Source organism: Aristolochia californica, unplaced genomic scaffold (genome assembly GCF_029961685.1).
Source record: "Aristolochia californica isolate CCGP_79_NKW_82.1479 unplaced genomic scaffold, dmAriCali1.0.hap1 SCAF_335, whole genome shotgun sequence".
NCBI lineage: Eukaryota > Viridiplantae > Streptophyta > Magnoliopsida > Piperales > Aristolochiaceae > Aristolochia > Aristolochia californica.
Genome location: NW_027182032.1, coordinates 898 through 25601, shown reverse-complemented (window position 1 = coordinate 25601; position 24704 = coordinate 898). Strand labels below are relative to the sequence as shown.

Genomic DNA, 24704 nt, shown 5'->3' with positions numbered 1-24704 from the left:
CGGCACTCAATCCGGTGTTTTTAATCATGTCAATATCGCTTTGAGAAGCCTGTGAGACTCTTCATTCAAGATAAAAAAAGGACAACGTACCAAATACCTTAAGGCACATAAAAGCTTACCTGTAACAGACTTTAAAACTGTACTCACACTTTATTAATATTATTATTTTTCTCAACTACCGTCCGGATCAATATCAGCTGCTTCTCACCCAACGAACTCTCATCCAACACTTGGCCTAGAATAATTTAATTCTTCGGACAAAACTGCTCCCTAATATTCCAAATTCACCTCTGCTACAAACATTTCGTTCAACTTCCGGTCTTCCTTCATTGGCTGAGTCCGCTTTTCCTTTCGGACAGCGAAGGAGAGAAGCAAGCAGAAGAGAAAGCTCACTTGACAAATTGAAGAGCTTCGGCAATCCGTTAAAAAAGTAGCAGTACCGTCCGTTGGATTAGAAAGGCTCATCCCAATGTATGCTTTTCCTCAAAACCAGCGGTCGCTCTTTTTCTTTTTGAGATTTTGTTCGTTTGAACTTTTATTGGTGTTAGTGTCTCCTGGGTTATAGGTGTGTTTGTTTTGCTTTGTGTGGTTTGAACTCTGGGATTTTGTGCTTTGGAGCATCTAACGGGGCGTTCATTTGAATTACACCCTTGCAGATGAAAGGTGTTGTTCATGATACTCTTGGAATGAGAATATAATAACCCATTTGGTGTGGTTATCCGGTTAACGATTTAAATGTAATTGGAAAATATCTCTGATTACAAATATGGCGAAGGAAAGTGAGTCTGCATCAAGTATAGAGTTCAATTCTGCTTTATTATTTTCGGGACACTCGGTTTTTTATTGTCTCGTTCTTGAGAATCCTAGTGAATGTTCCGTGTTTCGAGCCAAACATCTGTCACCAGTACTGCTCCCACCTCCCTCAAAAAAGAAAGGGAGAAAACAAAGAAGAGAAAGCATATATATAGATATGCTTTCTCATAAACTGCTGATGAAACTGGAATAGTGTAGCAGAGACTTGGCCTCATGCGGATTATGCAGTTATCTGCTTGTAAATAAAGGTTAACATCGGAGACACCAGTAAAGCTAAAAGTTTTCCGGTTTAGAAGATTCAGCATGTAGATTTTGCTTTATAAAAAGTAGTTTAATCTATAACAGACGACACCTGGACATCTTTCGTCTTCAGCATGTGTATAACCTTAAATATTGAGGTTTTGATGTGACCCACTTTATCAGGAAAAAGTTGACAATGAGATGATGAAAACAAGTTAAAAGAACAGAATCCCATGCTTTAAGCCTGTTTTTTTTTTTTTTTTTTTTTTTCCATTTTAAGATAGACTATTTAGCCATTTCAGTCATATGGTGTTGTGCAATGGACAACTTTCCCCCCTACATTCATCTGTTGAATCTGTTTATTTTTTATAGCCTTCATATTTTGATTTACTTGTGATTTTTGCTAGATGTTCTCACCCTTTTTCACCAAAAGGTGGTCAGAGGATGGGGAAACAAGCTGATTTTTTAGTTGCCATTGGGGTCACAGTTGGTGTGGCCATTGGAATCTTTGTGGCAGTCTTTGCTTTCGTAGTTATTAGGTTCTACCGGAAGCGTATGCGGAATCCCCTTCATGCAAATGGAAATGGTATGAGCCCTTCAGCTGCTTTACCAATTCGAACCAGTGGAATTGGCATAAGCATGGACTTCAGTGATTCAATATCTACTTCAGAAATCGTTCACGAGTCACAACAACAGGGAAAAACGAGTTCACCCTGGGCTTGGTGGGGGCACCAGGATGGTGATCTATTTGCTTCTAGATCTGGGATCCCAAGATACACATACAAGTATGGATTTTCTTCCTCCTGTTTGAGTGCATATCGCCAGTACTTTTTTTTTTTTGTAAAATCAACTATATTGTAGTTAATGCTTTTCCAGGAATGTCAGGCTTAAATTGTTTATTTCCTGTTCGACCAATATGTCAAGGAATCAAGTAAAGAAAAAATCCCGTCATCCGGTAACAGTCAGAATCTTAATCTCAAATTCTTTATTCAGCCTTGTGAGCTATTGAGCATCTTCAGATTTTAGAGTTGTTTTCAAAAATTTGGAAACAGACAAATCTGCATTTGATAAAGTTATGTCTTGGTGCATCCTAAAATGACCTAGCCAATTAAAGAGACCTCTTTCCAACAAATAAGCATAAGATCTTTCTAATCTTTCATCCATATAAGACTATTCCTAACAACCCCCCTCACATGTGGGCCCTCTTTGTGGCTCCTACATGGACAAATTTGGGTGGAGGCTCAGATAAAATTACCTTCATTGATACCATATAAATTTAGATCCAGTTCCATCCACAAATGATTAGCCAATTTAGGAGGTCTCTTCCCAATTAATAAGCATTGGATCATTCTAATCTTTGATTTATGTGGGACCATTCTTAACAGCATTAGACGTAATTGAGCAGTTTTTTGTCAAATGCCTTGTCTAGTCATAATTGCAATCTTACTCCTGTATTTATATATGATGCTTAAGATCTAAGAGCCATATTGAAATGTTTTTGCAATTGACAAATTGCATAAGATGTAATTGTGCATATGCGATATCTGAACAGATATGCATGTGTATTTATGCAAGTCAATATTAGTGCATGACTTAGTGTGCAAGGAATATTCTCACCGTGTATCTGAACTTCGATTTCTTTCTTGAAGACATAGTTGGATAATGGGATAGGTTAAATTGTTTTGAAAAAAATAATAATAAAGGGGAAAAACACTGTGCATATAGCAGATTGTTTTTTGTCATATCAAGCTACGACCTATACACATTGGTGAGAGATCAGGTATGTCTCATTTCTCTCAAGCTACCCAGAATCTCTAAAATAAGGAATTCAAGAAAAAATCATTATTAATTTGGATTTCAAGAAGTTTAATCCCTAAATTGTAAGCCGACGTGAATATTTTAAGAATAACCATTTTGGAATGAGAGAAAAGTGGAAAAGAAAATTTTATAGAACTGCCTGTCTAGATTGAAAGAGAAACATTTGGAATAAGGGGAAGAAAAAAAAACAAATATTAGGAGAAACTGCAGTGTAAATTGGTATGGAACTGGTTTGGAGCATGTTGGCTTGTGCCAAACCTTTCTGGTTGAAGGCCTTTTGTGTTTCTAGTTGCTCCGGCCACCTTTTGAGTTTTCTTTGACCTTTAGAAATGTTTCTACCGTAAACATGATTAGACCAAATTATTAATACTCAATACTGACTTGTATTCAACAAGAATAATCAGCAATATTCAGCATCATTTTTCTATCATACACCTTCCGTTGTCATCTGTCAGTTTATGTGCTGGGCTATTTTTTTCTTTTTTCTTTTGAGCAACTTTGTGGTATTTGTTCATTGTTTAAGATCTTCTGTGCATATACTAACCAAATCTGCTATGGTTTTGTTAGGGATGTACAGAAAGCAACACAGAACTTTACCACTGTCTTAGGACAAGGTTCTTTTGGGCCAGTCTACAAAGCCACAATGCCTACAGGAGAAACTGTAGCTGTTAAAGTACTTGCCTCCAATTCGAAGCAAGGGGAGAAGGAATTCCAGACAGAGGTAACCTATAGTGGAGTGTCATGTAGTTCATCAGACAGATAGCTATCTTTACCTTTTATACAAACTGCATCAAGTTAACTTTTCCAATTGGAAGTCATTTATGTCTTTTATCTGCATATTGTGCAATCTCTTCTCGAAGCGAACAATATATAAAACTTATTTTTTTTTAACTATAATATATAAAACTTATGATAAAAAAGAAGTGTATTGGGGAACCTCTAAGTAAATTTAGTGGTCTTTAAGCTAAAAGTTTAACTAGAGTTACAATCCAAAATCTTATCCACGTTATCTTTGCCGTTCTCTAATGACATGGTAGCTTTTCTTTTGCTTTTCTCTTTTTTCTTTTTTGTAAAATGACATGCTAGTTCATGGTTGTTGATTTCTCCAGGTACTTTTACTGGCTAGGCTGCATCACCGGAATCTTGTCAACTTGGTTGGTTACTGTGTTGATAAAGGTCAACGTATGCTGATCTACGAGTTTATGAGTAATGGGAACTTGGCAAACCTGCTGTATGGTAAATTAGAAGCATGAGGCACCATTGCTATTTGTCTTGCATACTATTTATGAACTCATTCTAGAAGTAAGACTAGCATGATGCATGTGATTGTTTGAAGAACAGCCACTGTAATTGACAGACTAAAAATGAACACAATGAAAATTTGCTTCTGCCATATCACCAGGTTGAAATGTGGGATAGCTGAAGGCAAGTTCCAGGCTACCCTGAAGTCAACTCTTTACCAATATCTGCAAGTTTTCTGAGCTACTAAAGAAATTAAATTCCAGTTATTCTTAGGCCTATATACTAAATATTTGGCACTAATTTTTTTTTCAGTTCTTAAGACTTCAATATGCCAAATTAGAGATGTGCTGCTTCATTCTATCAATCTTTCCTTATTCACAAAACTTGTATGCATACTGAACAGTAAGTTTTCCTCAGGAGAAAACCACCACGTTCTAAGCTGGGATGAAAGACTTCAAGTTGCACATGACGTATCACATGGAATTGAGTATCTTCATGAAGGGGTATATTGCATTGCTGTGAACTCAACTGGTTTCTCAATTAAGTCAGACTAATTTACTGATTCCTTGGTAGGCTGTACCTCCAGTGATACATAGAGACCTGAAATCTGCTAACATACTCCTGGATCAAACAATGAGAGCTAAGGTAATACAATGTGCTTTTTCATACCTCTAGTACCCATTTTTTATCTTCGTTGTTACTGCATTAGACACTTATATGCACTCACATTTTTTGTCATGTATATCTGCATTTAGATACTTCTATGCACTCAAAAACCAAATGCTCCCATGAACACACTGTCCCTGCAGCATTTGCTTTGATTCCTGAAGTTATAAATTGCTAGGTTATGGACAGTTACTGCATAGTATAAATTATTACAGGTCATTGCTTAGCGTATCGTGGAAATAACTAACAGTTGTGTTCTTTGTTGAGTGGGAAAAAGTCTCACTTAAAAAGTGTTATTAAAAGTTTATGCGTTATAAGGTTGAACATGGCTAGTCATTTTGAGATTGAAGTGGGCTCAATCCAATAATGGTATCAGAGCAAGTTGTTTATGTGGGCCAAAACCCTGTTTGTGCTCCCAAGTTATTTGTGTATTTTAGACTCCATAAGGTTAGAGCTAGGTTATTTTTATGTTGTGTGCTACGTTGGGAGTTTGTAAGCATGTTTCAAGCCCGTTATGTGTAATCTAGTACGTGAGGGGGAGTATTGAGTGGGAAAAAGTCCCACATTAACAAGTTGTAAGAAAAGTTAGTGGGTTATAAGTTTGAGAATTAGGCTTCCTAAGTAGCTAGTCATTTTGGAATAAAATAGGGCTTAATCCAACATTTTTTTTAAAAAAATTGAGCTATGATAATAAGAGTATTTGAGATTTTTAAATACCTTTAATATATTTGTTGACTGAACAGTGCCCTTTAAATAGATCATGTTAACCTTATGAAAAGAAAGGGTCAAGAACTCTATCAAAGATAAGTCTAGGAGGGGAATCCTTTAAAATGAGTAAAACTTAAATGAAGGCAATATCCACCAAATTGTTGTTGATTGACTCAGAGTTTGATTCGAAATTGAGAGTTTTTATTTTTATTTTTGCCTATGGTTGGAAATCTGAAATTGTATATATCGTGTTCTATTTATGATAAACGTTAACACAATCAATAATCCAGGCTGTTTATGGTCTCGACGTACGACGATCTGTATTTAGGTCTTGGTCCTGTATACAACTAATTGCATACCCTATTACTGTTTTTTGAATGGTCACTGAATGTGATTTTGTTATCAGGTTGCAGATTTTGGGTTATCCAAGGAAGAGGTACTTGATGGGAGACACTCAGGTTTGAAGGGTACATATGGCTACATAGACCCCGAATATATGTCAACTAACAGGTTTACCAAAAAGAGTGACATTTACAGTTTTGGAATCATTCTTTTTGAACTCTTGACAGCTATAAATCCGCAGCAAGGTCTATCAGACTATATTGATCTTGTAAGTCCTCTCTCATCTTGGTACGTAATGATAATTCCTTTCATGCAAATGCCAGTAAACTTTGGGAGCATTCTGTACTTAGGCACTTAATGGTGCAAAAACTAAACCAATCACCAGAAAAGCAAGTTCGAAGATTCCATATTCAAGATGAGTGCTACATATTACTCAATTAACCAGTCGGCAACTAATAGTGAACCAAGTTGCTCATTGATCGTCATTAACTGCTTGATACCTGAAAAAAGATTATTTTTCTATTGAATCCAGTTGACTGATTCTTCTTGCATCAATATATGAACAATGTGTTTTATGATTTAGGCAGCAATGAGTGCGGATGGGAAAGGAGGCTGGGATGAGATACTGGATCAAAATCTCGTTGGAAAATGTGATCTTGAAGAAGTCCAGCTTCTTGCAACTATTGCTTACAGATGCACACAGAAAGTCCCAAGAAAAAGACCATCGATAGGAGATGTATCTTTGGCCATCTCCAGAATTAGGCAGCGTCGCCTTACGAAGAGAGACACTTCTCTGTCTCTATCTTCCATTTCTTTTACAAGAGGGGAAATTCCTCATATTGTCAAGCAGATAAAGCATCAGCAAATCGAATTAAGTAGTATGGCCAGTATCAAAGAATGATAGCTGTCAAAGTTTTTACATATGAAGAGTGGCTCTTAAATGTGATGTTAAATTGACAGCGCTGAGAGGCCAAAGGGGTGGGTGTGAGTTACTGGTCCTGTACTTCAGGTGTGAAATAGCTCTGTTTAGTCTGGTTTATTTCTCCGTCAAAAGGAGTCCTCCGCATCCCCAAATCATAGGCACAGGCTTCCTCCAGAACTACATGTCTTCCTGATGTTCCAGACAAGTAAAATCCGAGTTCCAAGAATCTCCAGCAGATTATGGCCCGATCGATGTTAATTTCTGACTGAAACAGCCATTGGCTTAGCAAAAAATTTTTTCCCACATACCACTATTACTTACCTTACCAGCCTTTTTTTCTTCTTTTGGATGGAGATATGACTTTCCCCCGACATACTTTCTTCTATAACCCCACCTGTTACTTGGCAAGCTTCATTACATTCCTTCTATACTTGCTTTAAAGGGAAGAAACTCTGCTAACTTGACACATCCATCGAATGGGTTTGATTGCTTGTGTAGTTAATAATACTGTAATGAACTTAGTAGTTAATCAAAACGTGACCAGTTTCCAGAAAAAAAAACACAACAATATATTAACACATCACAGCTCATATGATTGCCGCCGTTAAAGAGAAGGAACCGAGAGAAGTGATGGGTACATAGACTCACCAAACACACCCTATGTACAATATTTTTTTTTGTAGTATATTATTACCACCTATATTTCCATGGCAGACAACAACGAGTAAGATAATAACAAAGGAAAACACAAAATGAAAAAAGAAGAAAAAAAAAAAGCCGCTGGCGATCTGTCTAAGAATATTTACAAAAATTTTCCTTTCCCACTCAAACGAGAGGAATAAAGAAGAAAAGAAAAACACTACAAATCCTACAACAGGCTCCGCGCGTCTTATTCTTCAGCATCCATCTTCCGTTTTTTATACCAAAACAAACACACTAGACCTCTTTTTCAAAATTGGCAAGAAGTCCCGAGCCTCTGCCTCTGCCTAGGCCCTACCACGCTCTTTCGTCCAGCCAAAACACCAATCAATAGCTCCTGAAAGCGCTCAAGGAACAGCACCCATTCCTCTTCCTTCATGTCAGCCAATTTGACAAAGCTTGCACTTGCAGGAAGCTGCTCATTTGCACTCCGGCTACTGCTGCCACTCCCTTCCCCTTTTGCAACCTTGTACCCTTGGTTCTTCTCAAGCACACTAATTCCTTTCAGCGACATGGATAGTCTGGACATAGGCAGTGCCCTGTCACGAGCCACCACCAGTTCATCATCAAACTTATCCTTGCCTTCTTCACCATCACTTTGTTCTTCTTCCACACTCTCCTCCAATTTAGAGAGGGGGTTTCGGCCACTCCCTCCTTTATACCCAAAATGGCAGGATGGTTTGGTAAAGTAATCATCAGCTGCCTTCGCAACAAAATCTGATTCCTCACACTCTATGTCAAACTGAAACTCATCATCCTCCCCTCTAGCATCAGCAGCCTTTGGGGAAAACAAAGCCTCCCTCTCTGCCACTAGTCTCCTTGCCTCAATACAAACAACCTCCAGCTCACTAGGTTCCTCTTCTCGCCCATGAAATTCCCTGCTCATCATCTCCCCTATCTCTGCCAAACACAGCCCATAAGCTGCTGCTTCCTTCAGGAAAATTGTGCATAATACCAAAATCCGAAGGCATGCCTCACGAATCATAGGTAGCTCCATACGGAGCATATCAGAGTCCTTCACAGGGTCAAGATTTGCTATATATTCAAGCTCATCATCTGAGAAGGGAATGGATGCCTGAGGCCAGTGGATCCACTCAAAGTAGGGGTCCTCCAAGCTCTCTGGCAAGCAAAGGCCGTGATCAATTGGGATCAGCTCCACTTGCCCGAATCTCCCAACCCTATCAAGTTTTCGAACCAAAAGATTGCCCGCATGTCTGTCAGTGTTGAAAATCCACTTAATCTGAGAATTTGGGCATAGTACCTATCTGTGCACAGCCTGAGACATGAAGTTTGGGCCTGGACAATGAAAGCATTATTTTGCTGAAATGAAGCATTTGCTACTTTGTTTGGTCGTGGGATTTATTAGTGTTGTTGACACCATCATTCACATTGAAGACCGAGTGGGTAATCTTGACAAGAACAGTTGGGGGCACATTTGCAAAATGGTCATAGTCCAGCAAATACGCAGCAACTTCTCTGAAGCCAGTCTCACCAACTCTCACTGATCGTTTCAGGCCTGGCTGCCCAAGGGCCTTTCCAATAAAACCTTTTGGGTTGTTAGGGGCAAAAGGTTCTTCATCTGTAGGCTTCACGATGGCAATGCTCTCTCCTCTGACATTACAGAAGTAGTAAGCACCACCAAGCCCACTGTGCACTGGTATTGGATCAACCCCATTTTTTATGGCTTTCACAACATCCTTCACAGTATGTTTTGCACGGGAACAACTACTTGAGCAACCTAATATCTCAATGGGTCCAGTGCGATCTCTCTGTTGAAGGTCTTTTCCAGTTGGTGAGAGGCATGGGGTGGATGAGCTTCGGTGAAGAAGATTCCTTGTAAGGAGTAATGGTGAATCATTTCGCACTGCACTCAGATCATTCTTCAACACAAGGTCTCCAAAAGTTAAGGATGTCTCCTCAGTAGGAACATTTAAAGCCAGCTGCAACCTCCTTTTCACAGTGTGCGCATTATCACCCCGATCCAATTCGATTGGCAAGACACACCCAGTGTCAGTTTGGACAAAGATACGGCGCCTTCCAGGAGGCTTCTCTTCCATCCTCTTTGCCCCATGGTATTCACCGCCAAGGGTCCCATTAAACACTGCAACAGCCATCTGTGTCTGGACTGGGCTGTCCAAGTTACGAGACATGGAAGGATGAAGACAAGAGTGAATTGCCTAGCCCAGCAAACACGGCGTTAGAGAGCTGCCCACTTCTCAGACTCACGCCAAGTTCACAGGCTAACACTGCTTTAAAAGGAAGTAGATTAACTTGCCAAACAATCATCCAGCAACTAGGCTATATGTTATTTTCTCTCTCCTGGATCTCACATCAGCCACAGTACTGAAAGAACCGAGTGACAGGACAGATTGAGCGACCTCACCACATTGAAGAAGCCATATGATCTCACAGATGACTGAAAGTGTCTAAACCTGTAATGCAAATAGTAAATCATGATTAATGTGATAGAAGCAGAACTTAACCTATTAGACAAAGAAACATGGAAAACCCTATTTTAGTTACTAAGGCCTGTGCAAATCATTTACAGGTAATGCAATAACTCATGTTTAAAAATAATGGAAAATTAAGGACCTGGGAGTGGAAATGGTAAAAAAAGAGGTAAAGGATCTGCTTTACAGCAAAGTAAGAATTAAATCACAAGACAGTAATTGAAAAAAATAACAACATAAGATATTTGATACTATCAGATAATGCAACGACGAAGAAATATGCTTTCAACAACAATTCGTTAGCTGCATATACACGCTCACATATATATAATGCATATGGTGCACGTAGTAATTTCTACTTTCCAGGTGGAAAAAAGAAAATTAAAAAAAAAAAAAAAACCTCATAGATGCCAAGAACATACAGGCAAATTTACCCAAAAAAGTTTTGAATGAACGTAAAATCAAAACCTCAAAAACCAGTGATCGTCTCAACACATCAACAAATTGCTCCAAAGAATCAGCAGGCAAACAAAAGGTAATACATGAAAATCCCCAACTTAAGGTTCAAGCAATGGACAAACCCTAAAGCATGCTGTCAAGTACCCGTAGATCCAAAGAGATGTCGGATGTCATGCAAGAAAGTGCAGTTCGTGGATCTACATATTAAAAAACAGTTACGGAAATAAATTTAAAGAGAAAAGCGCCTCCCTCAAGATCAAGTTTTTTTTTCAATATAAAATGGCAGTTAAATAAAACGTATGTCTACTTAAACTAGAAACCTAATCATCCTCGAGATATAGAAGCCTATAGTGGTAAATAATTGGTGAAATGTTTTCACAGAGATTAAAAAAAAACTCATTTTTTAAATACTAACACAGCAAGTAACAACAAAGTAAAGGCGGCAAATCTTTATGAAATCGCACTAAATAAAATTAAAAAAATCGTGAAAAAAAAACAAAATGATTAATATATTTCACGAGAGAGAGCTCTGACGAAATCCCATCACAGCATTTAAACTACGGGAATGTTCTCCCCGGAAACACGCTCAAAATGAAATACGCTCAACGCAAAGAAACAAAGAAACAAACAAATAGGACTAAACTCTGAGAAGAAAAATGAGTAAGTTCCTAATGATCGAGAGACGAGGCGAAACCATTTCCGACCAAAGATCACCGAGCTCCACCATTCAATCATTCAGAAACAAAACAGTCATTTATCTTCAAATAAATCAAACCAAATTAGTAAAAGCATCGAAAAAAATGTTCGATTCATCCAGAAGATTCTAGGCTCTACTTCAGATCTGTCCACACGAGGAAAATCAAACAAGGAAAAGCAACTCACAGAGAATCCAAGATCCGGAGAAGTAAATGAGGCAAAGCAAGAAGAGAGGAACCAGCAGCCGCCGATGGTTCCCGCAGAATGGAAGAACAAAGATCCACGGCTCTAAGCAATATGAGCAGATCGGTACAACGGTCCAGAATCAAGGCGGTTCTGAAACCCCTTCCCTGGAGCGAAAATCCTCTCTCCAGTCCTCTCTTTTGCTCCGTCTGTAATTCTGGTCTCTGAAACCTCTCTATAACTCGCGGAGACATAAAAGGTTAACTAACCGTGGTTAGACAAACGGGGGCAATTTCGTGGAAGAGTCTAGAAACCTTGTTTATCATCGTCCGATGCAACCCTAGAGGGATCGCTGCCGCTGAATCGCCCCCTAACGAGTCCATACCGGAGACGTGCTTCTTGCTGAAGTGGATTCAAGTGATTGGCGAATGACGTGGAAACGTTGAGCAGTTTTACGGCTTGCTGCCGGTTGTCGTTAAAATAAAATTATTTCTTCAAGGCGAATAAAGCCGTAAAGCACCGGGGGGGCGGACTTGGCCCGTTCAGTTATCAGCAATCATCATTCTTGCCCCTTCGCACGTCACATCGATCTTAAGAAATTTGTAAATTAAGCGAGGGTAAAATTGTAGCAGTTGATCAAAACCAGGCGAAAATATCTACCAGACGGGCCCCACGAGAAATCTTATAAAATACCCGAAACTGAAGAAAATGGTTTTTCTAATATTTAATTAAGATATTCGATGCCTAGGCATCAGACAACTGGGTATAAAATACTGAGAGAGAGGCAAATACAAAAACTGAACGAGTCCACGAAAGGGAAATCTCAGAAGACGGCAGACAAGGTGCAGGAATCTGCCAAATGGCAACGGGCTACTGTCAATTTACCGATTTTAGCCAAGGAAGCTTTTGCAGACAGCGTATAAATCTACACCTTGAGCGGGTGTTTTAGTCATTCAGCCAGGGTCAGCCACTCGGCACCGAGTCAGAGCGGTCGGCTTTCGGCGGATAAAATTCTCCCTTCTTAAAATACCTCGATAGAGATTGACTAATAGGCGATTAGCAGTCTCAAACTGTACCTAAATCGAAGAAGACGACATGTAACCAAGATAAAGAGATCCTGGTTGGTAAGACCGAGCAACATATAGATTGTATCAACGTTACTATCGAAATAAACTGTTTTATAACTGTTTTATAGCGACTTGAGAACTAGCGTGGACTGCGACATATGATACAAATACTAGATACTCCTCGGGGTCTCGGTTCCGTCGACACCCAGCATGCCAAAACTGACACTATCTATCATGTGACGCAGCCGTGGGACCGGGGTCTGGTCCTAAAAGGGTGACAAGTGAACGGAAGGTACAGGAAGCTAATCCAAAGTCCCGCTTTTAGGTCTCATGGACGACTTTATGTCAAATTAAACTTTAATTTAATTAACTTAAAAAAAGGAAAAAACAAAGGCTTCGAGTCTTGGACTTTAAAGCCAACAGGGTGATGATCCCCTTTCCTGCTTTATAGCCAGCACAATGATCCGTTACCACGTGGCAATTTGGAGACCTGATTTGTGGGCCCCGGAAAATTATCAGTCAAAAAGCATATTACTCACTGACTTCAGCATACTAACCGTAATGAATTTGACCGGAAAACCCTTGACGAGGGAAGAAAGTCTCGTGCAGGAGGGGGTGTTTTAGTCAATCTTCTTAAGCTCTTTACCACGTGGATGGATATGTCCTGGTGGGAGGATGCTGAGTAAGCGGCAGCAGCAAATGGCGTAACGGACAGTCAACCTGGTCAAGAGTAAAGTAAATTGTGGACACGTGTCACATTCTTTTTCGTTTGCCGGTTTCATCCAGAAAATAACATTTATAGCAATCATTAATGGCGCATTGAATTTTCAAAGTTCCAACCTCTGAAAACAATTACTGTGCGTTTATTCTCAAACTTCAGCTTTCTTGCTTCTCCAGAAAAATTACAGGATAGTTGGAACTTGGAAGCCGCCGGTCAGCTTGGCCTCAAATAGAAACAGAAATCACGTGCATTTGTCTGAAGCGGCGAGGGCTGCGAAGCAGTCGGAGTCATAGCCCACTTTTCTTCCTTCTGCCTCTTCAACGAGGAATCTGATCGCGAGCGAATTCGGGGTTATTCGATAGGGCCAGCTTTAACTCTCACTTTCTGGGAAAATTTCCCTCTTCTGGTTGGTTCCCTTATGTTATGCCATGAATGATGAGGAAGTTCGTCAAGTCCAAGCTGAAATGGGTGGCTCTTTTCGGAGTTGTTCTTTCTACTGTCTCTTTGTTTTTTCATTTTCTTCTTGCGGTATATACGGGGAAGAGCGTTTATGAGTACCAGACTTCGATCACTCTCTTCCGCTGGAAGCCCGTCCCTGAAAATGCAGGGTATCTTCGTACCGTAAGTGCCAAAACCCTTAAAAAAAATTTTTACTCTTTCTTTACTTCTTGCTTGATAATGTGATTTTGTTTAGTGGGTATTGGGCGTTTCTTCTTTGGTTACAATTGCGGTGTGTTACCATTTTTCTTCACATTTAAGGAATAGTATTTGGTAGAATAATGCGAGAGAGAAAGCACATAAACAAGCCATTATTAGTTTACTCATTATTACTTACATGCGTTTTTCTTTTCCTTCTTTGGTTTAATCTACTATCTTTTGGCTCTTGATTCCTTTACACTTTTCGGTCTGGAACGGGTAGTGATTTCGCTGGATCTTGCCCTCTAACGTAGAAAATACGAGTGTTGATCTGCTTCTCTTTTGGTTGATGCAGGTTGCACAGGATAGAAGGTTATGGAACCCTGTGAGGCCTCTTCAGTATCTACATCCACTTGCAAATCCAAGACGAAATTATGAAGGTTAGATCTCTTGAATGTTTGAACAATTTATTTTTTTTCCTTGGTGATTTAGCATTTTAGCATATCTTGCGGACTCGTTGTTCATTTCCTAAAGTTACTGGAGAAGGTGGATCGTCTTTTCGCTTCAATACATTTTACAGTTTAAGAAAGTCAAATGTTTCATCCTTGGTTGTTCATCAAAACATATTTTTGGAACAAACTGTTCTATGTTAAAGAAGCTAACTGTTTAGTTTGCCTTTAAAGTTATGATGCAGATAAACATGAACCGCAAGTTTATTATGATGCTCCATTTTTCTTTGACTTGGACTTGAAAATCTTTTAACATATGTTGGTAAATTACTTTTTTAAAATAAGAAGAGAGACTCAAGAGGAAAAGAGGAAAAGAGAAGAAGAAAGAGGGAAGAGAAGAGGAAAATTGACACCCCATCCTCCTTTGATTAAATCATTTAAGTTGCTTATAGAAGGACTAAATCGCCCCTACACAAGGTCTTATATATAAGCGAGAATAAAAAAAATTTCACAGTATTATGATTTTACACAATGACCTCACCAACTTCATACTCTTAATCTCGGAATTTCAAACTATTATGATATTATAGACTTACCCACACATGGAATTATTGAAATACCCCTGATTTTTAACACTCCCCCTCAAACTGAAGTATGTATGTTAAGTAGTTCCAGTTTGGTATAGAAATTATAGAAGGCTCACTTCCCACTAGGCTCTATAAATATATCACCAATTTGCTTAGTGGTTCTGACAATCGAGGTAACTATCTTGCCACTAATCACTGCATCTCTCACAAAGTGAAGATCAACTTGTATTTTGTTCTCTCATGAAAAACAAAATTACTTACAATAAATATGGTTGTTTGATTGTCACACTTAAACATCATAGGTTCTTTAAAGAAAAGTTTTCTCTTAACATCAACTGAATCCATATGAATTCACTAACAGTATATGCCATTGATGAATACTCCACCTCAGCGTTTGAACTTGCCATTATATTTTGTTTTTTACTCTTCCAACTAACAAGGTTTCCTCCAACGAATACACAGAAACTTGTGGTAGATTTCCTATCAAATTACGATCCAGCATAATCTACATCTGAGTACTCTTCAACTCTGAAGTGATCACAAAGAGTATATAACAGCCCCTTACCTGGAGCTCCTTTCAAATATAGCAAGATTCTCTAAGCATCTTCAAGATGAACTTTTCGTGGAGACTCCATAACTGACTTGCTACACTGTCAGGAAATACAATATCAGGTCTCATGATTGTAGCATATATCAGCTGTCCAACTAACCATCTATACATATCCTATTTTATTCAGAAAAAAAGTTGTTCTTATCCCACATATTCCGACCTACTTCAATAGATGTATCCAATGTTTTTCCTCCTACTATAATATACTTCCTCTATGATAGAACTACGCCTTGTTTACTATTTGTAACTTGAATCCCCAAAAAATATTTCAAAAACCCAAGATCTTTAATTTAGAAGTGTCTGCTCAGATAAATCTTCACTCCCTCAATCTCCTTGGTAACACTTCCAGACAATACAAAGTCATCTACTTGTACTACAAGAACCACACATCCAAATGGTCAATACAAAACAGATAAAAAATTATCACAATGATTCTGCACAAACCCAAAAGTAATGACAACTTTACCGAATTTATTGAACCAAGCTTTTGGACTTTGTCTCAGACCATAAATAGATTTATACAATTTACAAATCTTCCTAGCCTCTCCCTGAACAACTTACCCTGGAGGTTGCTTCATATAAACTTCTTCCTGCAGTTCACCATCTTGTTAAATCATTTAAGTTACTTACAAAAGGACTAAATTGCCCCTACACAAGGTCCTATAGATAAGTGAGATACAAACGACTTTAAACTATCATGAATTTGCCCAATGTCCACACCAACTTCATACCCCTAATCTGGGTCCCAAGTCCAATATTACAAACTTAGCCACACATGAAATTACTGAAGTACCCCTGATTTCTAACAACTTTCATATCATCAAATCCCATGTATCTTTTCATCAGAATGAACACAGGTCCAAATAGGATATGTGCAAAATTTTTAGGAATCCTAGTGTCCTTGTACAAAGAAATAGAATATTGTCTAACATGCTGGAACCCTGGTGACCATTGGTAGGATTTTGGGAGTTTTTGCAACTGAATTAAGTTAAACCAATCTAGTGATCATAGTAAGAATGCTATCACTAAAGTGAAACATTGGAGGGACATAAGACAAGTGTCTACTCTAATGCACAATGAGATATATTGACCTACTCTAATAAATGAAACGTGTACATGAACTTCAAAGGTCTACTCAAACTGTAAGATCTAGTCTGATAAAAGTGAATATGCTACTACATAAGCATGAGAAATTCACTAACCCTAGTATTTGGTTAGCTTAGCATATGTTTAACGTACTTATCAACAGAATCTGCTTGAAACATTTGAAAGTCATGTGCAAATGTCATGTGGGTTCGGCATTAGAAAGCTTGGGCAGCTTATTTAATGATCCAAGTATGCATTGTATCAACATCTGATATATGGTTGTTTATTCTTACAGTTGATTTGCCCAATCCATTTATAATTTATGTCTTATTAAGATTTTAAACAAGATGTATGTCTCTTATCTTTAACATATAATAACAGCTCCTGCATTGAAAACCAATGGCTTTATCTTTGTGAGAATACATGGAGGCTTTCATGATATCAGGAACTCGGTAAGGTCCCAACTTTACTTTCTCTGTTACTTGATGTAATTGGGATTGATGCAGAGGCCTCAAGTACTTCGGTCATAGAAAATTTTGAGTCTTCTATTTAATACTTCTGAGAGCCTGCTTTAGTGCCATTTGAATGGGGCCACCCCTAGAGAGGGCTGGACCAAAAATATTTCACCAGTTGACTCCCCTAGTGCTGCATAAGTACTTTACTAAACTTCCTATCAGACTTGAAGTTCTCCTAATGGCTCATTTATGGAGGCCACACAATATGTAACATCATACTGATTGTTTGCTCAAGCAAGTGGTTTGAGCACACATGTATCTTGAGTCTATCTTGTGCACTAGAGGGTGCCCTTACATCTCCAATCTTTCAGATTTGTGATGCAGTTGTGGTTTCACGTCTTCTCAATGGTACTTTAATTGTCCCCGAGCTTCAGTCAACCACAAGCAGCAAAGGAATCAGGTCTGGTGTATTTTAGATTCACTTTATCCTGGAAAATAAACTTAGCTATTTTATCTTTTGGCATATTAAAAGTTATGGACTCCTTTTTCTTATTTCTTTATTTGTTTTTTTTTTTTCTGAGAACATATTTATTAATTTGTTTTGTGCAGCTCTGATTACAAAAGTTTTGCATACCTTTTTGATGAGGATCAGTTCATAGCTACACTAGCAAAAGATGTAGTTGTTGAAAGAACTCTTCCCAGGAAATTAAAAGCTGCAAGAAGGAAAAAGGAGATACCTGTGTTTAGAGTTCCTCGTTCTACCTCAACTGATTTTTATCTTCAAATGGTTCTGCCTGTTTTGAAAAGGCACTCAGTTGTTGAATTGCTTATATCAGATGGTGGATGCTTGCAGGTAAGTGCAAATGAGTGCTGCCTTTTTAATGCCATTTCTTTTTGTTCATGTTAGATGATCTTCTTTTTACCCTTCCTTTGTCGAGAAAGGCTGTTCTTCCACCCCCTCTTGAAGAATACCAGAGATTGAGATGTCGAGTTGCATTCCATGCACTTCAATTTCGGCAAGAGGTTCAAGAACTTGCTGCCAAAATGCTAATTAGGTGACGGGAAACTTCTTTCTGACCCATTATATGGATCACTTGCATTTCTTCTTTTCGTTTTTTTTTAATTTATTTTTTTCTTGAAATCTTTTCAGGTTGCGTGCTTCTGGTCAACCATTCCTAGCATATGATCCCGGGATGACTAAGGATGCTCTCGCTTATCATGGGTGTGCTGAACTCTTCCAGGTTCAGATTTCAACCTCCAAACTGCAATGTGTAACATAAACATGCTTTGCTGAAGCAGCAATATATCTCAATTATCTTGAAGGCAAACCATATTTTGAGTCCCTGACGTAGTTCAAGAATTATAGTACCTGACTTAAACTCTAATACTGCATACTATAATCAGAAAACAGTTCTTGGAAACTTAGTAACTACTTGGCCATAGGAACCTAAGCAGATTAGGGAACTGCTGCTTAGTAAGTGAATTAACTTGGAAAACGAGGTATTGATACCACAAAACATCCTTTTGTTGCCTAAATTAAAGAACCTAGGTAAACTATGAACTATGTTTCTACTTGGTCATATATTTGATTTGAGCATACTTGTACAAATTAACAAACTGCTGCTTGACTTGTCCAAGTCAAGTATCCTGTTAATCGGGTGAATTCTCTTCAAGCTAAAATGATTCCTTGTTGGGTTGAACTCGGTTCTATCCCAAAATAACTAGCCACTGAGGAGGTCTATTGCTCAAACTTCTAACCCTTTAGCTTTTCTTAGCACTTTTTAATATGAATTTTTTCCCACTCAACACTCCCCTCACGTCCAAGGTTACACATAATGGGCCTAACACACAACTATAAACTCTCAACAAAGCACGCACTACACATGCTCTCAAAATGGTGTCAACAACACACTAATAACCTGAGTACAAACTAGGAGTTAGATTCCATCCCAAAATGACTGACAACGTAGGAAGCCTAGACTTTTTTCCACTCAACACTCCCCCTTACATCACATAAGGCACAAATAACCTGGGTCTCACCTTATGGACTCTATAACACACAAATAACCTAAGGAGTACAAAGTGGCCTTAGCACACGCATACAACATACTTTGAAAATCCTGTTGGGTTGTGCCTGGTTCCATCCCAAAAATGACTAGCCACTTGAGGCTTATTACTCAAGTTTATACCCTATTAACTTTTCTTCAAACTCTTCAATGTGAGAGTTTTTCCTACTCTGTATTTCTAAATGAGACTATACACAAGGAAGAATACTCTTATTCCATTTCAGGGGCGTGGCCCAAATGAGCTGGTGTAACAGTTGGATGGGTTAGACTCCTTTTGACAATCACCAGCACTCACTTTTTCCCCTAAGAAAGAAAGTTCTGGACCATATAATTGGTTTCTAAAGGACCTTGTAGAACTTTAAAATTGTTCACTGTATCTGATTTTGTACATCTGCTCCAAACTCCATTGAAGGATGTTCATGCAGAACTCATACAATACAGAAGGTTATGGATGATCAAACGTGGGATTGCTAGAGGGAATTTACGTGTTGACTCTGTGAAGCAGCATCTCAATGGTTCATGCCCTCTGTTACCAGAAGAGGTAAGATAACAATTTTCATGGAAATTACTGCATCTTTAATGGTTGAATATGCTACAAATTGGGTGCTATAATCGATTAGTTAAAACTTCATTGGCAGGTTGGCATTCTTCTTCATGCATATGGTTACCCATCCAACACCATCATATATGTTTCAGGAGGGGAAGTTTTTGGTGGCCAAAGAGTGTTAATTCCTCTACATGCTCCTTTTGAGAATGTTGTTGATAGGACCTCTCTATGCACTAATAGCGAGCTCATGGGTATTTATGGTCAAGAGAGATACCCAGCCGAACCCCCACCTCATGACAAGCCTCAGTTCACGAAAGAAATGAAGGTTGATACATCTGGCCCACGTCCCAGGCCACTTCCACCACCTCCTGCCAGGCCCAAGTATCCTTACAATGTAGAAGGTTGGTGGGGCTGGGTAGCTGAGGTTGATAAAGAACCTGAGCCAACAATAACGGAGTTGAGAACCAAAGCTCATAAACTGCTCTGGGAAGCAATAGACTACATAATTTCTGTGGAAGCTGATGTCTTCATCCCTGGATTTGATCGAGATGGTAAAGGGCATCCAAATTTTGCAAGCATGGTGATGGGCCACAGGCTCTACCAATCTGCTGCTGCAAAAACATTCAGGCCTGATAGGTAATTTTCCTTTTCTTCCTGATCTTTCATATGGATTAATTTAAAAGATGTTGAAATTATGAATAATCAGAGGAATGGTGGGGCAGGATATAACTTTAAGTTGTGTATGTTTTTGGGTAAAACAGGAGGGATGTGCTTACTCAGTTAGACAGGGTAGGTAAAGTTTTGAAAAAAAGGTGAAGCTTTTAGCTGATTTTCAGACAGTGACTCTTGATTGGGCCCTAGAATAGATATGACACCTTAAAACCAGGTCATTTGCTTGCTAATACTAAGTAAGCCACAAAACTGGTACTAAGGTAGTTGAAATAGTTTCTTCCTGGTGAACTATTTATCATTTTTTAATCAAAAAGAAGTAATTATTCACCAATTTTCACTGATACCCCAGTATTCATGAAATCACAGGGAAAGAGATGCTAGATGAGAGAAATGATTCATAGAAAAGCTGTCAAGCTGTTTAACTTTTCATTTTCCCTGTGAATAATTCATTTATAATCCTTTTGTGTTTTATTTGTCGCATTTGATGCTCACATGCTACTTTGGCTTCTCCTAACACAGAAAGGTGGTGACAGGTATCCTAGAAGAAATTCGGGACCACCTAGACGAAGCAAACACAACATGGGTCATATCCATCCGCAAGATCCTTAGCCAAAGTCTGCTTGATGGACTCCACCAAGCATTGAAGAACTCTAAACCTCTTACCTTTCTTTCCCATCCAGTCCCTGAATGCTCATGCATGACGCATGAAGTAGCGGAAGCATCGACCCATGCGACAAATTCCTCAACTCACTTCAAAGCTCTAGACTCACTAGGTGTCCAGTACCCTTGCCCATCTTGGATGGACAATGACACAATCTCAGTTCTAGGCAAGGAAAGTGAAAAGGATTATGATGATGATGATTCTACAATGAGACAGTTATTTCCGCAGACTGCTGGTCATGGAGTTGCCACTCCTGAAATGAGTAACAAAGAGGAAATTTCATCGGAGGATCAAGAAGAATCCGATGATGCAGAAAGATAGACTAACTGAACCGGCTGGTCAAGTCTTTTTTTTGTATTTTAATTAGGGGTGTTTTCCTTCAGCAAGTTTTGCACTGTATATAAGGTCCCATTGAACTAGGAAAGCTGTACAGTTTTGATGAGAAAGAGAAAGACTCGATCTTTCTCTGAAGAACAGTGACACTAACAGAGAACAAACTATGCTGTAGCTCCCTCGCCGTCAACATAGAGCAGCTTAAGTAGCTGATGATACTTCCCTGTATCCACAAACTTAACTATCACAAACTTACGACCAGGTTTCTGATGACAAGAAGCCTTCTCCGTTTTCATTTCAGAGTAAGGTTACTAGTCAATTATCGAAGACATGAGTTCGCATTCCAGTTTTTTTATCTGGTTTGTTGAGAGTGTCTGAGGTCATCGAAGCTTGAAGATGATGGGTAATAAGAAAGGTGGAGCTTACTCTGCACTTGCAGGGTTTCTAGCTTGGTGTTTTGTCGCCGGAAAGAACCGTGCAGCACAGAGCTTTACCCAGCGCATCCGCAGGGCCCGCCAAAGCCATGGTCGCTGCTGAAAACGACTTCTCGTTATTGGATTTGGGGATGAAAGTATCAGGGAAAAAAAATACAATGCTTCATCTGGATTCCTTCACAGTTCAAGCTTTCAGGGAATCGAATACGTCTAATGCCAGGTAGTTTGTAAACGCCGCCATACTTGGTTTCTGCTTCTGGTTTCCACTGATACTGCTTGCAAATAACGAACAGAGATTCAGGTATCCATCAGCTAACTTATTTTACAAAAAGCGAGAACGGGTAACAGTTGCTTAAGGTTTGATAACTCTCGGGGCGATTGCTTATGAACTTGATGATCTCATATAAACAAAAGCTACATTATCAACTATCAACAATCACGCCACTGGATGATTCACCCAGGTCAGGACGCCCTAGTCGGAAGTCTTCCTCCTCCGGTCTACTTAATCATGTGAAGACATGTGCAATGAGTGAGACGACACAAAAGTAGGTGGCCGTCAAATTTTACAAACCCTATCTGAAGTGCTTTCACAAAGCTTCTTCTGCTTCTGATTCTTTTCTTCGCCAAAATGCCAGAATCCCATGAAACTGAGGAAAATAGAAAGAGAAGACATATGGAATATAGATAAGTAGTTGGAGTAAGTGCAAGACAAAAATGAAAAAGGGTGGAGAAGCTCGAGCAATTTAGATCAGAGATTTAGGTAGATCTTTTTGAAATGATAGAAACGATCAAAATCACTTACCCCATGACCTTCATGACAATTTAGAGAGCAGAAAGACCGGAAATGTCCCCAGTCCTTCTGGCTAATCTTTATACTGTTCAACCGCTCTTCTTGTTCCACATTTTCGTCTTCATCTCGTTGTTCAATGTCAATTTCTTCTCCTTTTGTTCTTACTTGTTGGTATTTTCCTTCACTTTCTTCTTCTTCTTCTTCTTCTTCTTCTCCTTCTGTCCCTTCTTCCTCAAACGGAACCTCTGATCGGTCAAAAACGAGACACTCAGAGGTGTTCTCCACCGTCAAATCTTTCTTGGCGATATCCAGACTCGTCAATGGAGTGTGCACCACTAAGACGCGATTCAAGGATTTTCTAGCGAGGGCAAGGACGAGAATTTTGAAGAAAATAGAGGAAGACAGAAAGATTGAAGCGAACATGCACACAATCGGCAAAAGCAGAATTAAAGAAAACAAAGCCAATAATACAAGCGAAAATATCAGAGAAGGAAGGAGGACGAGGAGAAGAGAAACAGTTGCAGACAACTTGAACGCTCGCATGTATGTGGCAGAGTTCAACAAAGGGATCGCGACACTGATCGACTCCATCACCTAATTGCTAGAGAAGTCCAACGAATGAAAAGAATGACGAACAGGGAGTCTCGAACTGGGGATTTGAAGCCTTTACGCAGATGGAGGATGAAACGATGGGGTTTCGCTCGACGACACGAGAGATCTATGCATTGTTCGGATGATTCTAATGGAGATTTTGTTACATTTGGCTGGTGCTATGCATGGTTCGGATGATTCTAATGGAGATTGCGTTACATTTGGCTGGTTTTCTTCTTCCTTTGTCCGTCGTAACCCGAAATTTGCAATTCCAGTTGCGGATACGTGGAAGCATGGGCGGGAGTGGTGACCTCAAAACGCGGTGCGTTGGCTCACATTTTAGATGGCTAAGTTCGGAAACGGTGAGGAGAGCCACGAGCCATCCCATGCGGTTTGTTATTTTCTGTCACATTTAAGGTTTTATGCATACTACATGGATCATGCATCATACATTTCACTGTGGTTCATTTTTATTATTTATTATTTATTTATTTTTAATATTTTAAATTATATTATTTAATCTTTATTTTTACAATTTATTGTACATAATAATTCATATTTATTAAATTTTATGTTTAATTATTTTAAATTTCGAATAAGTTATTTGGAAGGACTCAAATCACATACTAAAAATAAGAGAGAAAAACGTTAAGTAGAAGAACCGCCGAAATAGGAGTAGTATAGAGGCAGTAGAAAGAACCGACCGAAATAGTAGTATGGAGGCAGTAGAAAGAACCGGAGACCGAACTGTTACCAGACAAAACTGACGACCGAGCACTGAATCCAGGAGTTATTTATGTTGTTTCTCCTCTTTCCCTGTTTTAATTCAAAATCATTTCCTATTTTATCAAAAATCGTATTTGTAATTCGTTGTTTGAAACTCGAAATTCTCTGCAATCCTCATCTCAGTTTTAGAACCGTATCTGTTATCTGTTGGTTGAAGCTAGAAATTCTTCCTAGTCCTTGTTTTCACCCCACCGCTCCGAACAGTTTACTTGTTCTTAGCATGGGAGAAAATCCCATCAATTAAGAAATCTACTTGTCAATGAGAACAGAGTATCATCCTGGCCGCACCTTCATCCACCCCCAAATGAAAGAAAAAAAAAATCATCCTGCGAACCAGTTTGAGCGATTTGCTTAATCTAGCTAGAGAAACGGAAGTATTAGAATCTGATGCATACCCATCTGGAGCAGATGCGGACATCTTCCAAACCTTGAAGAGACAAAACTTCCTTTTCTGGGATAGTCGATGGAGGTTAGAGGAAGATGAAGAAGCTGAGCAGAGAAAAAAATGGCAGAAAGAAAGTAAAAGAAGATGAAGAAGAGTTAGTGGCTAGTGGGTTGGATTAATTAAAAATCCCGGGAGGGACAGTTTCGTCATTTTAATACGACAACGTTACCAATCCACGGTGTCCGGCCCCGGTTGACGGTCGTTAAAAGCCGGACAGACAGACACCGTTTCCGTTTCATCGCCGCGAACAGAAGGAATCGTTGGAAAGGCAGCAGGAGGCCTGAACCATCGGAGACAAGCCGCTCGCCATGTGGCAAATGAACGGCAAGGGATGGGCGCACGTGAGCAGCGCCTCCCTTCGCTCACGTGCCCTGTCCACGTCACCTCTCATCTGCGCGGGGACCTGTCATTATGAGGTAGACGTTGCCTGGATCGAGCATCACATGCTGCCCTCCTCCCAAACCCCGCCCATTCGGTCCTAAATACGGCTGAGCACCACTTTTTTTGGGACCCACCACTCTACCCGCCCT

The 24704-nt window shown here is 39.3% G+C and overlaps 2 protein-coding genes and 1 pseudogene across 5 annotated transcripts; 2 read left to right on the top strand and 1 right to left on the bottom strand.

Annotated features, from left to right (window-relative positions):
• The first annotated feature begins 329 nt into the window (after positions 1-329).
• On the top strand, positions 330-7192 carry LOC137961330 (calcium/calmodulin-regulated receptor-like kinase 2). 3 transcript variants are annotated; one of them, XM_068808376.1, is made up of 8 exons: positions 330-471; positions 1487-1838; positions 3439-3592; positions 3981-4107; positions 4531-4616; positions 4687-4758; positions 5894-6097; positions 6413-7192. In XM_068808376.1, the coding sequence occupies exons 2-8, from the start codon at positions 1498-1500 to the stop codon at positions 6728-6730; spliced, it is 1302 nt and encodes a 433-aa protein (XP_068664477.1). In that variant the 5' UTR covers positions 330-471; positions 1487-1497; the 3' UTR covers positions 6731-7192. The 3 variants fall into 3 exon arrangements, with proteins under 3 accessions (XP_068664477.1, XP_068664478.1, XP_068664476.1); XM_068808377.1 differs by having other exon boundaries at positions 1461-1838; positions 3981-4047; XM_068808375.1 differs by having other exon boundaries at positions 1461-1838.
• A 220-nt stretch (positions 7193-7412) lies between these two features.
• Positions 7413-11469, bottom strand: LOC137961329 (phosphatidylinositol 4-kinase gamma 7-like; annotated as a pseudogene).
• A 1747-nt stretch (positions 11470-13216) lies between these two features.
• LOC137961332 (O-fucosyltransferase 27-like) lies at positions 13217-21396 on the top strand. Of its 2 annotated transcripts, none has more exons than XM_068808378.1 (10): positions 13217-13647; positions 14018-14102; positions 16776-16846; positions 17221-17309; positions 17459-17702; positions 17792-17904; positions 18000-18090; positions 19328-19456; positions 19554-20098; positions 20654-21396. In XM_068808378.1, exons 1-10 carry the CDS (start codon positions 13459-13461, stop codon positions 21114-21116), a joined length of 2019 nt encoding a protein of 672 aa, XP_068664479.1. In that variant the 5' UTR covers positions 13217-13458; the 3' UTR covers positions 21117-21396. The 2 variants fall into 2 exon arrangements, with proteins under 2 accessions (XP_068664479.1, XP_068664480.1); XM_068808379.1 differs by having other exon boundaries at positions 20668-20831.
• Positions 21397-24704: the final 3308 nt, after the last annotated feature.

Bases quoted from the DNA above. Each gene is read 5' to 3' on its own strand.
- LOC137961330 (XM_068808376.1), top strand. From the start codon at position 1,498: ATGGGGAAACAAGCTGATTTTTTAGTTGCCATTGGGGTCACAGTTGGT. The intron at 4,759-5,893 runs GTAATACAATGT...TTTTGTTATCAG, and splicing joins ATCAAACAATGAGAGCTAAG to GTTGCAGATTTTGGGTTATC. The intron at 6,098-6,412 runs GTAAGTCCTCTC...TTTATGATTTAG, and splicing joins TATCAGACTATATTGATCTT to GCAGCAATGAGTGCGGATGG.
- LOC137961332 (XM_068808378.1), top strand. From the start codon at position 13,459: ATGATGAGGAAGTTCGTCAAGTCCAAGCTGAAATGGGTGGCTCTTTTC. The intron at 17,905-17,999 runs GTGACGGGAAAC...AAATCTTTTCAG, and splicing joins GCTGCCAAAATGCTAATTAG to GTTGCGTGCTTCTGGTCAAC. The intron at 19,457-19,553 runs GTAAGATAACAA...CTTCATTGGCAG, and splicing joins GCCCTCTGTTACCAGAAGAG to GTTGGCATTCTTCTTCATGC.